This window comes from Hyla sarda, chromosome 11 (assembly GCF_029499605.1).
Source record: "Hyla sarda isolate aHylSar1 chromosome 11, aHylSar1.hap1, whole genome shotgun sequence".
NCBI classification, from domain to species: Eukaryota; Metazoa; Chordata; class Amphibia; order Anura; family Hylidae; genus Hyla; species Hyla sarda.
In genome coordinates, this window is record NC_079199.1 from 38,319,561 (window position 1) to 38,334,601 (window position 15,041).

At 43.1% G+C, this 15,041-nt stretch overlaps 1 protein-coding gene across 9 annotated transcripts in view; it reads right to left on the minus strand.

The window, feature by feature from the left end:
* Positions 1–14,886: 14,886 nt before the first annotated feature.
* The window catches only part of AP5M1 (adaptor related protein complex 5 subunit mu 1), a 60,083-nt gene continuing 59,928 nt past the window's right edge, over positions 14,887–15,041 (minus strand). For all 9 annotated transcript variants that reach the window (XM_056547303.1, XM_056547297.1, XM_056547302.1 and 6 more), the window contains one exon: positions 14,887–15,028. In XM_056547303.1, the coding sequence (XP_056403278.1) occupies positions 14,946–15,028 (83 nt within the window). In that variant the 3' untranslated portion in view covers positions 14,887–14,945. The remainder of the gene's footprint in view (positions 15,029–15,041) is intronic.

Genomic DNA, 15,041 nt, shown 5'->3' on the forward strand with positions numbered 1-15,041 from the left:
CCCGAGCAGATCGCCGATACAAAGAGTGTCTTTCATGGAGGGACTATTTTTTCAGTGGCCAATGTGTAATGCTCAATTTCCTCTGTGGTGGCGCTACAGAGAAACTGAACACTTGCTACTAGTTCCTCCACAGCTGATCCCTATGGACTCTTCAGTTGTGCAGCCTACTGTATGACTAGCTTATTTTGAGTGGGCAATTTTGACTAAAAGGGATTGTCTAAACATGGCTCGTATCTTGCTCTAAATATGACTACATATCTCATTTATGGTAGCCCTACAGGGGTCAGCTGACCTATGTACTTTTCAGCAGAGAAAGTGTTAATTCATAAATGCACTATACTCCTTTTTAGATGCTTTGTGCCAAAATGAACTGAAAAGGGAGGCAAAATGTAAGCCTTTACATTAAACTTGATAAGACAGGGGGAGGGGACGGTGCTTCCAAGTCTGGTTTTTGCATTATCTCAGTATTTCTGTCCTACAGCGTTGTCTGGCCCAACTCCTTCAACCAGTAATTTTTTATTTTTTTTATTTTTTCTTTTAAATCCAATGAATTTGCAGCAGTATATTTCAGCTCTACTGCCATTTCTATATAAGTTAGAAAATTATTATTATTACAAAAAAGGCACTGCAATTTATTTTTACCTTACTGGTTAAATTAACATTCATTTGTTAGGGTCTCATGGAAGTATACATTATTTTACCCACTGTGCATTCAAAGTCGTCTTGTCATAGCAACAGCATGCCAGCGTGAAAAAGCTTTTTCACAAATAGGCAAATACATGTCTTTTGTGAATTAAAAGGTGTAATTATATCAGCTTCAATACATTCGAGGGCAAAGAGCTAAAAATAAGTGAATTGGAAATGTTAGAAAATATTGAAAATTAAAAAGTACAAAATAACGTGTCATTTAATTTGGGCATATGCAAAAGACACAAAGAAATGGAGTGTGCAGGACTTTCAATTTTTCCTATTATTTCCTAGTGGCTATTATTTATTATTAAAGGGCTTGTAAATGAAGGCCGAGAGATAAAAGGGCAGATATTTCATTGTTTGAGATCACTTCATCACGCTGCAGTCTAGAATTTGCCTGAACCTCTTGTAAAGTCAAACTGTGCCAAATTTTGGATTTTTTTTTAATTATTATGCTGTTAAAGGGCCATTGCTATTAAAAAGCAATTTGACATTATTTAGTAAAAATGTTCTCCTAAAGGAAATATTTTTCTTATTTTCAAAACAGTGGGACAGTTTTCTGGTATAAATACATTAAAACTATCATCGTTATAAAGCTCCTGAGACACTTCTTTTTGTGTGTTGGGAACAGTAGGTGGCAGTTCTACTTAAAAAAAAAAAGTGTTGGTTAATCAGATGGGCATACATGTGTCCCCTGGTGATACATCTGACTTATATTAAGCATCAGACTGGAGTTCCTCCTTCTCACCAGATGAAATTATTCCCCCGAGATGTCCATTTTAATGGAATCATGGAGTATGTTTTAATGCATGTATAGCACATAACCAGCCCATAAGAAATATATCCAAGTGATTTGCTCCAAAGTCAACTCCAAATAAAGTTGACCCTGAAAGAGAATCTTCAGCGGCCGTTCACATACTAAACTGCTGACACTGTGATATAGCTATCAGAGCAAAGAGACACACAGTACCATTCACAACATAAACAGCAAAATGCTTTTATTCTCTGGAGTAGAAGGAGAACTCCAGCAAATATTAACTTATTCCCTATCCACAGGATAGGGGATAAGTAGCTGATTACGGGGGGTTCCCCCAGCAATCTCTGGGGCGGTGCCCCGGCTCTTTCAGTCAGGAGCGCATGTCATCTACCATATTTATGGGAGTGCTGATGATACCCGAGTGCTGAACTTGAGTCTTTTCAGCACTCCCATAGAAATTCTCATTGAGCGCCGGGTCCCGTTCAGGAGATCACTGGGGTCCCAGTGGTCAGACCCCCTGCAATCAGCTATGTTTTCCCTATCCTGGACATAGGGGATGAGTTAATTTTAGGGTAAGGTGACACATAATGCATCCTCAGCGTATTTGATGCTGCGGATTCACTACTGATCACTCCTAGAGTCATCCTCCTACTTTGCCCATGTCCTGTTTTGCCTGCTAGTAGCAGCAATATGGTGCTACGTGCAGACAGAGGGAGCTGCGCGCATGCGCAGTATAATCACAAACAACGCGGCCACTCGGCCTAGCAGAGGGAACGACTGTGAGCATACTGTGCATGCTCAAGCAACTCGCAGCTCTTGCTGTGTCTGCTCGAGCAGACAAAGCAGGGCACATGAGCAAAGTAGGAGGCTGACTCTAGGGATGGTCAGTAGCACATCCGCAGTGTGTGACCTTACCCTTAAAGAAAATTTCACAACCTAAATTTCTGAGGATTGGAATACCTTCTCGCCCCCCTTCCTGCTTGATAGACCGTCTGGGCTTGGTTTCCAGCTTACTGTCAATCAGGCAGGGACAGGGAGGGGATGGCTTGGAAACACCTCTTTGACTCTTGGCTCTAGAGAATAAAAGCATTTCTTCTCCATTATGGAAGCACAGAAAGATATTTTAAACATACCATGTGTCTCTTTGTCCTAATGGCTATTTAATAGTGACAGCTGACAGATTTTCATTAATGAAGTTTCAGATCCCATTATTGTGTCAAGGGCTGGGCCCAATGCTAGATCTGCCTAACATTGCCTATTCTGTTCTAAAGGAGGGGGTGATGTAGCAGTATTATTACTTTTGCACTAAGCACCATGTCCCTTTCAATCAGTGGATCAGTGCAGGTACTGGGAGTCAGCTGCTCATTTCCTCTGCATGGATCACTACAGGGGAGATAGTGATTTATGTATGGGTGTCCAGGCCCACCAGAATGAGCCACTGCTTATTAGTAGCTCTTCACTTTGCCTTACAAGTGGGGTCTACCCTTCATGGGATCCATACATTCTAAAATGGTATATAGAAAGTCAATATTGAGATAAGACAACCCATTTAAGCAAAATACCTCTTGTGTATTTATTACATTTTATACAATGAATAATTTTGTGCAAAAACAAAAGTTCTTCAAAGCACAAAAAGGCACAGGCGGTCAGGAATAGATAAAATTGCCGCTAATAATATATCCTAAACACTTAAACAAATGAAACTGACTCTTGATCTTTATATTGAATCTCTTGTTAACTGAAAGAAAAAAAGAATCCCCAAGAGCTTTCCTCGCCTCTGACTCTCAGCAGGGACCTGCGGAGCTGTCACAACGTAGTGCTGAAAGAATTCTTCAACAGCAATTTGCTCCCCAAGCCATTGTGATGTGTCATGGAGCCGTGTAAGGAGACATTTCTTTTAATTTGGCTGAGTAATTCTCCCAGTTGTAGCCATCTTCAGTTTCCCTCGTAGTTCACAGAGCCAATTATGTGAATCACGAGCGCCAGCAGCAGCCTGAGCATATGACCTATAGTTTATACACACAACCGGCAACAATATGAAACAGGAGCGCAGTAGAGACCCACACCGCCGCTGAGATCAAATTATGTCACTGACGAGACAAAACTTACACAATAATTGGGGTTAATGAATATATATTTACTAACGACACCATAGTTTTGCATTTGGTGTCTACAGCATGAATGGAAAAATTACACATTTCTCTTTATTCTCCAACTTTCTACAAGCATGCAAATATTTACTTATATTATAGGCATGCGCGGCCTATCCCATTAACAAAAGCCACGCCCCTAACCACGCTTTTAGCCATGCTTCTAACCACAGCCTCAATCAGGCCCTCTAACCACACCCGGCCATATTTAATATTTTATAACTGCTGTTCAGAAACACACCACACATTTGCAGGCTACACTTCATTCATTGTTCATGGAGCAGTGACTCTCTGTAGAGAGCACTGGTCCAATCCCTTCATTCCAGTGGACATTTAACTTCAATTCTGGTGATCAGTGAGGGTTCCAATGATCAGCTCTGCCTTAAACCTCTTGGGCATGGAATTCACCAGAGCTTATAGGTTGCCACTGGAGTCCTCTTCCACTCCACCATGAGGATACCACAGAGCTGGTGGATGTTAGAAACCTTGACCTGCCCCACCTTCTGTTTAAGGATGCTCCACAGATGTTTAATAGGGTTTAGGTCTAGAGACATGCTTGGCCAGTCCATCAGCTTTACCCTCAGCTTCTTTAGCAAGACAGTGGTCATCTTGTATGTGTGTTTGGGGTTGTTACTGTAGGCAAGACACACTATTCACCTGGTTGCCACCCTACACGCCTGACACCATGTGAACCAAATATGTTAATCTTGGTCTCATTGGACCAGAGGACATGATTCCAGTAATTCATCTCCTTAGTCTGCTTGTCCTTAGCAAACTTGGGAGCTTTCTTGTTTCTTTAGAAAAGGCTTCCTTCTGGCATGACAGCTATTCAGATCAATTTGATGAAGTGTACACCGTATGGTCTGAGCACTGACAGGCTGACCCCTTCAACCTCTACAGCAAAGCTGGCAACATTCATAAGTCTATTTTCTAGAGACAACCTCTGGATATGACGCTGAGCATGTGCATACAACTTCTTTGGTCCACCATGGCGAGGTCTGTTCTGAGTGAAACCTGTCTTGTGAAACCGCTGTTTGGCCTTAGCAATCGTGTTGCTGCTCAGTTTTAGCCTAGGCCTTCTTTAAGTAGAGCAGCAATTCTTTTTTTTGGATCCTAAGATTGCCATGAGGTCCCATGTTGAACTTCCAATAACCAGTATTAGAGAGTGTGAGAGCAATCACACCAAATTTGAGACACCTGCTTCCCATTCACACCTGAGACATTGTAACACTAATGAGTTACAAAAATGTGAGGGGTGTACTCACTTATGTTAGATACTGTAGGTAGTTACTCCCCTATATTAATAATTACTATATATATCTAAATAAATATACTGTATATATACGTCCCCATCCCTGGAAGTAGTTTCCTCCCCCATATATAGGTCCCCATATAGATCATTTCTCCCTACCCTGTAGGTAGTTCCCCTCTGTACTTAGGTCCCCATATAGGTATTTCCCTGTGTACATAGAGCCCCCCATATATAGGTTTTTATTAGGGATTGACCGATATAGTTTTTTTGGGGCCGATACCGATAATCGGGCGCTTTAAAACAATGCACTGCAGTGGCTTTTGCGGTGCCATAGGCCGCTGCCGCCACCCGCTTCTCTCCCTCTACCTGTCAGGGTGGTCCGGGCCATCCATCCTTCCTGTAGTGTCCGGCGGCATTCCGGGTGGAGGGTGAATGGGTCCGGGCTGTACTTCTTCTCCGGGTCCTCTTCTCCACTCCGGGCAGGCTCCGGCCTAGTAACGCAGCATAGACGCCGCTGCGCAGTGACGCCCGTGCGCAGCGACGCACCTGACGTCACGGCGTAGCGGCGTGTCGCGGTGCGGGGGGCTGGGCATTATCGGCTTATCGGCAAGGTAATTGCCGATACCGATAATGCCAAAAATCGTGATTATCGGCCGATAATATCGGCCATACCGATAATCGGTCGATCCCTAGTTTTTATATAACAAAAACAGAGATAACAAGAACAACGACCAAATACATGGGTGCATGCTACTGTGGCAAATCTAAAAACACAACAATTTAGGCTGTTCGCATGCTTTTTGATCAAAAAGTGTCCCCCATCCACCACACAGAGGTGGCCTCACTTCTGTTTAAACACTAACACACTCACTCTACTCACCTCTGCTAGGCAGATAGGGGAGAATGTATCATTGTAGGTGTAAGTGCAGCATTTTTGTATACCTTTTATGTTGTGTGCTGGTAATGTGTAGGTGCACCAAATGTATTAAATGTTTACAGGGCATTTCATAAACTTTGTGCAGGTACACATTTCCTGAAATTTCACTCTATACCCATGGCAAACAGATAAGCTAAGTCTGGGCTGGTGAATTTTTGCAACTTTTTTTTTTGCACAAAAAATGTGCAACTTTTTATTTAAAAAGGCGCTGTTGAAAAATTCATTACCACTGAAAAAGACTAATCTTAACAGCTGGTTAAAAAGTCACAAAAAAGAGCCCGAAATGCTGCTCAAATATACACACAAAAACTAAATACAATGATATCTCCATCTAATAGAGTTACATAGAGGGGGAGATTTGGCCACTGCTTCGTGTGGGGGCAAACACATTCTGTTCCAGGGGAGAGCCGGGGTGCAGTGCAGGAGATCGTGGGGGGTCCCAGTGTTCGGACCCCTGTGATCAGACACTTATCCCATATTCTGCGAGTGGTCTTGTGCAGCTGAAGCCCCTGCTTCATTCCCACGGTTCTCCCCATTCTCAAGATTGCAATAAAAGGGTACTCCATGTGTGTAGTTCCAGTCTGACCACAGTGCTCTCTACTGTCACCTCTGTGCGTGTTAGGAACTGTCCAGAGTAGAAGCATATGCCCATAGAAAACCCTACTGCTCTGGACAGTTCTTGATAGGCAGAGGTGTCAGCAGAGAGCACTGTGATCAGACTGGTAAGTAGTAAGAACTACACAACGTTCTCTGTAGCATACAGCAGCTTATAAGAACTGGAAGGACTAAAATATTTAAATAGAAGCCATTTACAAATATGTTTAACTTTCTGGCACTAGTTAATTTGAACACATTTGTTTTCCACAAGAGTACCCCTTTAAAGGGGTACTCCCGTGGAAAACTTTTTTTTTTTTTTTTTTTTAAATCAACTGGTGCCAGAAAGTTAAACAGATATATAAATTACTTCTAGTACAAAATCTTAATCTTTCCAGTACTTTTTAGGGTCTGTATACTACAGAGGAAATGGTTTTCTTTTTGGAACACAGAGCTCTCTGTTGACATCATGACCACTGTGCTCTCTGCTGACACCTCTGTCCATTTTAGGAACTGTCCAGAGAGGAATACGTTTGCTATGGGGATTTTCTTCTACTCTGGACAGTTCTTAAAATGGACAGAGATGTCAGCAGAGAGCACTGTGGTCATGATGTCAGCAGAGAGCTGTGTTAAAAAAAGAAAACCATTTCCTCTGTAGTATTCAGCAGCTAATAATTACTGGAAGGATTAAGATTTTTTAATAGAAGTAGTTAAACTTTCTGGCACCAGTTGATTTAAAGAAAAAAGTTTTCCACCGGAGTACCCCTTTAAGTCCAAGCAGTTGGACCCACTGAAAACTGACACTTATGCCCTATCCTGTGGATAGAGGATGAGTTTTAAGTTAGAATACTGCTTTAAATTTTTAACCTGTAAAAGGATCTGTACACAGGTTCTTACCACTTAATAAAATATGCAATATAGCCAAACTGGTCTGGGCCCCTCTTTCCCAGGACCCCATAATAGCTGCAGTCTGCCTCTATGGAACCCACCCTGTTGAAAACAATTATCAATGTATCACAATTTGGTGACTCAAAACCGCCTGTGTCCCTATTTCTAGAGTCAGAAACAAACTTCATTACCTATTCCATTGACTTCCTAACTTAGCTGAAAAGATTTTGACTGCTTTGAATGCTGAAAATAGATTACATTTCTGGCCCTTGCTTATAAAGGTTATAGAGAATAGCCGCGCACCCTACTAGTATTCTAGTGATCTCCCTAATCTCAGATACACTGTCAGAACGAGGTAACTGGTAGTTAGGAGAAATAGGCTAGATCAAAGAGGGGATTAATGGCCGACTGAATCCAGGCTGAATAAACCTGTCATTCAAGAAAATTATTTCCACTGAACTTAGAGAAGGATTGAGAGAATTTGCATAAGAGGGACCAACATACTCCAGCCAGGTTAAAAGGTTCCGAATTCATCCCGTGTTTAGCTCTTGCCATCATTTCTTTTCACTGCCCACGTACAATGGCTTTTAATCTGATAATACCACTAACTATCTAAATGGTGTCAGTGTCGGCAAGTATTGCAAAAAGTTTGGATGAGAGATGGATCAATTTCACTTTACCGTCGCCTAAATCAGATTTGTTCGAATTTAAAATGTAATCCTCAGGAAAAGTTCTCTAAACCCCGAGGATTGTTTATTAACAGCCATAGTGACCTTTTTGTCTTAAATCAGTAATTATCGGACACATTACAACGACACTTCTCCTGTTTTTACCGCAAGGTCAAGTCCATTGTTGGATTTTCAATTTAGTTTTAAAGTGTTTAATGGGGTTGTATGAGATTAGAAAAGCATGACTTGTTTCTTCCAGAAAAGCCGATCAGAAATGAAGGGGCACAGTACTCGGCTGAGAATTTCGGCCCCATCAATTCGGTGGACCCCCACCCACCAAAGGTGTGTCTAAAAATATGTCAAAAGTTTTTAGGATACCCATTAATTATTCATAATAACTGCCTGCAGGGAATAGTTATAATTTTTTTTTTTTTTTATGAGTTACCCTGTGTAAAAAGCTTTGAGAATTGGGTCATCTAGTTCAGCAATGTCACCACTAGACATCTTATCCCCTATCCCAGCCGCTGGGGACCCCCACGATCTCGGCTGTGGCACCCCAGACATCCGATGCGTGGAGCGAACTTCACTCTGTGCCGGATAACTGGCGATGCGGCGCAGAAGCTCGTGACATTACGGCCACGCCCCCTCTATCCAAGTCTATGGGAGGGGGCGTGACAGCTGTCACACCCCCTCCCATAGACTTGCATTGAGGGGCGTCGCCTTGACGTCACGAGCGAGGCGTGGCCATCACGAGCCTCCGGCACTGCAACCCGATGCTCTAAACAAATGCCAGGTGCAGCAGGGAGATCGTTGGGGTCCCTTTGGATAGAGAATAAGATGTCTAGGGGCAGAGTACCCCTTTAAGCAGAGAACATCTTCAAAAAGCATCTACAACTACGGACGACCCAACAAGGCCATCACGCCCCCTCCCATAGACTTGCATTGAGGGGGCGTGGCCTTGACACCACGAGGGAGGCGTGGCCATCACAAGCCTCCGACACTGCAACCTGATGCTCTAAACAAACGCCAGGTGCAGCAGGGAGATCGCGGGGGTCCCTTTGGATAGAGGGTAAGATGTCTAGGGCGGAGTACCCCTTTAAGCAGAGAACATCTTCAAAAAGCATCTAGCACTACGGATGACCCAACAAGTATTTTTATATTGTCTGACTACGGATTATAGTAGAAATAGTGTAATTCATTTCTACAGTGGTGGCACACGAGGGGATTTAAACACTTGCTGACAGATTCCCCTTAAGATCTTAGGGGTTCCCAGCTGTGGGGCACCTTGTAATCTACTTATCTTTGGGGGACTCTTCTAAAAAAGGATAGTGTCTTCAGGTTGGTGAACATGCTTACATTTCACTCTTCCTTACAATTATTGTTCATTCCTTAATCATGTTAGTCCACATTACGCTTTGTTACTTTTTGTTGTTTTAGACTCCTGGACATCTCTACTTCATCTAACAATCTTTGTCTTTGCACAGTAGTAAACATTGTTAATGATCAAGAGTACAATTGAAGGATTGTTTGCCTCTCAGTAGTCCGATAATCCTTTTTATGAAAAAAAAAATTTCCAAGCGAGAGTTGGATAATTTTGTAAAAATATAAAATAGCTACATGGATCAAACAGAAGCTAAGTATTCACCAAATTTTGGTTGGACTCACTATCAAATATAATCCCTTTCCAGTTTGCTTTCATACTGTTATAGAGACTTAGGCCATGAGCAGGAAAGTGCCCTCTATTACTGTATATTCATATATGCTATGGGTAAATTTGCAGAGGACAGTATGACTTTGTCACAGATTTCAATATGCAAAAAAATGGGAGGTCAACCATAACAACCAAAAAAGAGGGGTGGTATTGAGTGTAATTATTTAGGAAGGCAAAATAAAAAAATAAAAAATAAAAACACTATAACAACCCACACCCTAATACTGAGAAGATATATTTATAGTATCAAAAAAATATATTCAAAACATTTAAAAAGCTTAAAAAGGGCACCACTTGCAGCATGAGGGGATAAACATCACCCTCTGTGAACATGGAAATGGTTTATACAGTACATGTTACGTTGGCTATGTCCTATGAACAATAATCTGTGATATAAGAAATCACAATGTAAAAAGTGATAATGTCACTATATCTACAATATAATAAAGTACAGTTATATACACAAAGTACAGTTTAAACAAAAAAACTAAATAACTCACATAGACAATATAAAATACTAATTACCGTATTTTTCGCCGTATAAGACGCACTTTTTCTTCCCCAAAACTGGGGGGGGGGGGGGAAAGTTGGTGCGTCTTATACAGCGAATACACACCTATCGGGTCAGTCCCTGTGGCCGTCAACCAGGCCGGGACCCACGGCTAATACAGGATATCTCTGATCGCGGTGATGCCCTGTATTAACCCTTCAGACACGGCGATCAAAGCTGACCGCCGTGTCTGAAGCGAAAGTGACACTAACCCGGCTGCTCAGCCGGGCTGTTCGGGACCGCCGCGGTGAAATCGCGGCGTCCCGAACAGCTTACAGGACACCGGGAGGGACCTTACCTGCCTCCTCGGTGTCTGCTCCGTGCCGGGATCCCCTGCATGGCGGCGCTCTCCTTCGAAGTCATCACGTCGTCGCGCACGTCGTCCCGTCTTCCAATATTAGCGGCGTGCGTAGTGACGTGATGACGGCGACGAAGAGCGTGGATCCCGGGGAAGAAGACGTCCGGAGCTTCGGGGACACCCCGGGGATGCGGTGACAGCGATGGAGCGACATCCAGGGCAGCGGTGACGGGTCCGGAGCGGCGGGGACGCGTGAGTATTACCTCCTATCCAGTGGTCTTCAACCTGCGGACCTCCAGATGTTGCAAAACTACAACTCCCAGCATGCCCGGACAGCCGTTGGCTGTCCGGGCATGCTGGGAGTTGTAGTTTTGCAACATCTGGAGGTCCGCAGGTTGAAGATCACTGTTGGGTGCAGAATCTTTTTTTTCTAGATTTTGCACCTTTAAAATTGGGTGCGTCTTATATGCCGGTGCGTCCTATAGGGCGAAAAATACGGTAGATCAAATATTAGAGTGAGCATAAAAAGGAGCAGCCATGAAAGTAAAAAAAAAAAAAATAGCTACATGCTCCCAATGATACCCTACGCGTTCTGTTGCTTGCAGCAACTTCCTCAGGGGGTGAAATATATCCATAGTGAAACTAATGCAAAATCCATGTGTCACTTGCAGACTTGGCGGTGTATTTGCTAAGGATCTGCTGAAGATTTCACTTTTTACGGATTCTTTGTAAGAAAATTTGTGGTGTAAACTCCACGCTCACAAGGTGACATAAAAATAGGAGTTTATTGGTATTGGAGATCATGGTGGCGCGTGTATGCAGGGTGTATTCGGTAATCGAGGATCCAAAGCAAAATAAAAAGTGATGTGTTATTTTATCACAATTTAGTAATAACGGTAATAAATCAGTGTTACTTTACCAGTGACCACTTAGTGATTAGTGCAGATGTAACTGTAAGCCAATGGCATCAGACATGTCAAAACATTCCGGAAACTTAGAACCTAGTGTCCCCTACCAGTCATATGGTTCTGATCCAGGTCCTATGGTCAACATCACATAAACAGGCCATTTTGTACTAGAGTTAGCACTAGCATTCTGAAATTGTACCAACACAAGATCAAATGCTGATCTTTGATTTTTTTATTTACCGTATTTTTCGCCATATAAGAAGCACTTTTTCTTCCCCAAAACTGTGGGGGGAAAAGTTGGTGCGTCTTATACGGCGAAAACACACCTATCGTGGGGGTCTCTGCGGCCATCAACGGCCGGGACACGCGGCTAATACAGGACATCACCGATCGCGGTGATGCCCTGTATTAACCCTTCAGACGCGGCGATCAAAGCTAACCGCCGCATCTGATGCGAAAGTGACACTAACCCGGCTGCACCGGGAGGGACCTTACCTGCCTCCTCGGTGTCTGGGATCCCCTGCATGGCCGGCGCTCTCCTTCATCGTCATCACGTCGTCATCCAATAGGAGAGGCGTGCATAGCGACGTGATGGCGGCGACGGAGAGTGAGGATACCAGGCAGCAGAGACGTTCCGGAGCGACGGGGACACCCCGGGGACGCTGCGTTGGAGGGCGACATCCAGGGCAGCGGTGACGGGTCCGGAGCGGCGGGGACACGTGAGTATTACCTCCTATACCAGTGGTCTTCAACATGCGGACCTCCAGGTGTTGCAAAACTACAACTCCTGGCATGCCCGGACAGCCAACGGCTGTCCGGGCATGCCAGGAGTTGTAGTTTTGCAACATCTGGAGGTCCGCTGGTTGAAGATCACTGTCACCTATACTTTACATTGTATTCTAGATTTTCCTAATTTAAAATTGGGTGCGTCTTATATGCCGGAGCGTCCTATAGGGCGAAAAATACGGTATTTATTTTTTAAAGAATTTTTTCTGTACATTTTTTGGTCTCTAGAGCGAAGCTTTGTAAGACCATCAAAATGTGAATGGAAAAGGTGCTGTAAAGAGCCTTATCCTTCTAGAAATTGCTCAGGCTCCCAGACTGGGTACCTCTAGAGATGCTATATTGTACCAGTCTCTGTGTTTTCAAGTCTACCTAGTACCTACCACATACAGTTATGATGTCTAAATTCCCATATGTTGTATGACTTCAATAAAAAGTCTAAAAATACTCAACTTCAGAGTTTTATGTAAAATTTCCATGAAACTAGATACTGAAGGCTTTTGACCCTTAACAAACACTCTACGGGCAAGTTGTGAAACTAACGTGTTTAACTTCTGTATAATGCACCTGCTTAATGCCCGTTCTTCAAAGTCCACTCTACTTGCATTAAACACCAATATACAGGTTTCACTGCACTATCAATACATCCCGATACTAATGAAAGGCTGACACCATTCAGGCCTTCAAAGGAAACTCTTAGGCACATTGAAGACTCAAAGCTTTTTTTCAAGTTAAATATATGCAAAGAAACACTATCAAAGAAAATTAATAAAATCCATATTGAGATAATTTTATAGAAAATGATTGAAGTTTTAACCCAAGAAAGGACTCTATTTTCATATAGCTTAGTATAAGAACTTGTCAATCACGATTAAGGGTCTGCAATCGGAATCCCTTTGAAATGCAGCTGTTTCTTCTTTAATTGTGGCAGTGGACTCCAAAGAAAAGAAAGGTCTGGACTTAAAGATGAGCAAGGAATACAAACTAGCTTGGGATTAGCAGTGGGGTTCAAAGGTCGCTAATTACACTAAGGCGTTCCCAGACACAGGGGGAACATTAAACAGGTCACCTACCAAACTGGGGAAACAGACCTTGTCTTCAAAAATGTATCTTCAAGTGACAGATTTCGTGACAAAATCAAAAGCTTTTTTTTTTTTTCTCAACAGGGTAAGAAGAACAATGAGTAAAAAAAAAAAAAAGTGTTTTCTCGCACAGCGGACAGTCGAAGTAGAGAGGCTCCTGAAGATGGCACTAAACTATTCTTCTAGTGGTAGGCAGTAAAGTAAGATACCCTACGAGTCAAAGTTTGCTTCATTTTATTTGAAATTCTATATATTATATTTTATTTGAAATGTTATATTTTTATTTAAAATTCGACATTTAAAATAAAAGTCCATCGGCTTATAGCATATCTGGTCACCCACAAAAGCAGAAACTTTGCCATCGTAGAAGGAGGACCATGGTAGCTATGCACACTGGTGAGCTGTTAGCTGATGCATATTTATGAAGGGTAGTTAGGAAGGGCTTAAGGCAGTATGAAAGAGGAAAATGTGCAGTACAAAATGGACCAATTAATAAAAGGTTTATTGTAGTTTTCTCGTCATAGATGGCGACTGAGTAATCTTTTACGTTGTTCTCTAAACACAATTCAAGGTGGAAGAGAAGGGTCACTTAGGACACATTCACTACCCATGGTCCACAGTCCATAGTTCACATCGTCTATGCAATCTAGTAGATTCAACCATAAAGTTGTTGAAAAGTAAATCGAACACTGAGCTGATACAAATGATAATAAGCATATTGGGGGAGATTTATCAAAACTTGAGCAGTGGAAAAGTTGACCAGTTGCCCATAGCAACCAATCAGATTGGGCCTTTCAAAAATTAAAGAAGCGATCTGATTGGTTGCTATGGGCAACTGGTCAACTTTTCCTTTACACAGGTTTTGATAAATCTCCCCCATTGTGCTTCAACTGGGACAACAATGATCAAGTGTAAGAGGTATTCCAGCCCTAGGAAACATTTTAAGGCTAGGGTTACACGTAAAAGGATCCGCAGCGTATTTTACGCCGCGGATCCACCGGTGACCCGACCCATTTTGTGTCTCCAGCTGTTGCCACCCCCCTTTCCCCTGCCCCTGGCCTGCTCGCAGCGGCAATCTGACGATAAGAGCAGCCACACAGGGGGCCTGCGAGTTGACGAGTCCACCCAGACATCGCAGAGCAGCCACGATGTCTGAGTACACTGCACATGTGCGACTCACAGGCCCCCTGTCTGGCTGCTCGTGAGATCGGATTGCCCATTCGAGCAGGCCAGGGGCAGGGGAAAGGGGGGGGTGGCAACAGCTGGAGGCACAAAATGGGTTGGGTCACCAGCAGATCTGCAGCGTAAAATACGTGGCGGATCCGTTATGTGTGACCCTTCCCTAAATGTAAGTCAGGGTGCTCTAAAATGAAAAATTAACCATACACACGTGCCCTGATCCCTCCACAGCTGCCATTCTGACAGTTCCCTTCTTTCTGGTTCCTGTCCTAACAGGAACTGCACGGTCAGGAGGTCACTGCTGAGGCTAGTGACTGGTTTCCATTGGGGGGGGGGCAGTATTTTCTATGTAGACACCTATCACCATCTGGCAATGCAAATATTCAATTGCACTGCCTCTTAATACAAGAAGGATGACAATAAAAAGCATGTTCATTCATTCGCTTCTCATTTTTTTTTAATCAGTATTATAGACACACATAAAATCACTGCAGGTTATTAATCAAAGAAAGATCTGCATACAATCGGTGCTGGGGCCTTGGAGTTCCATATATAGTAGTCTGCTGAGATGAGCTCCCGTGCTGTAAAACAGGA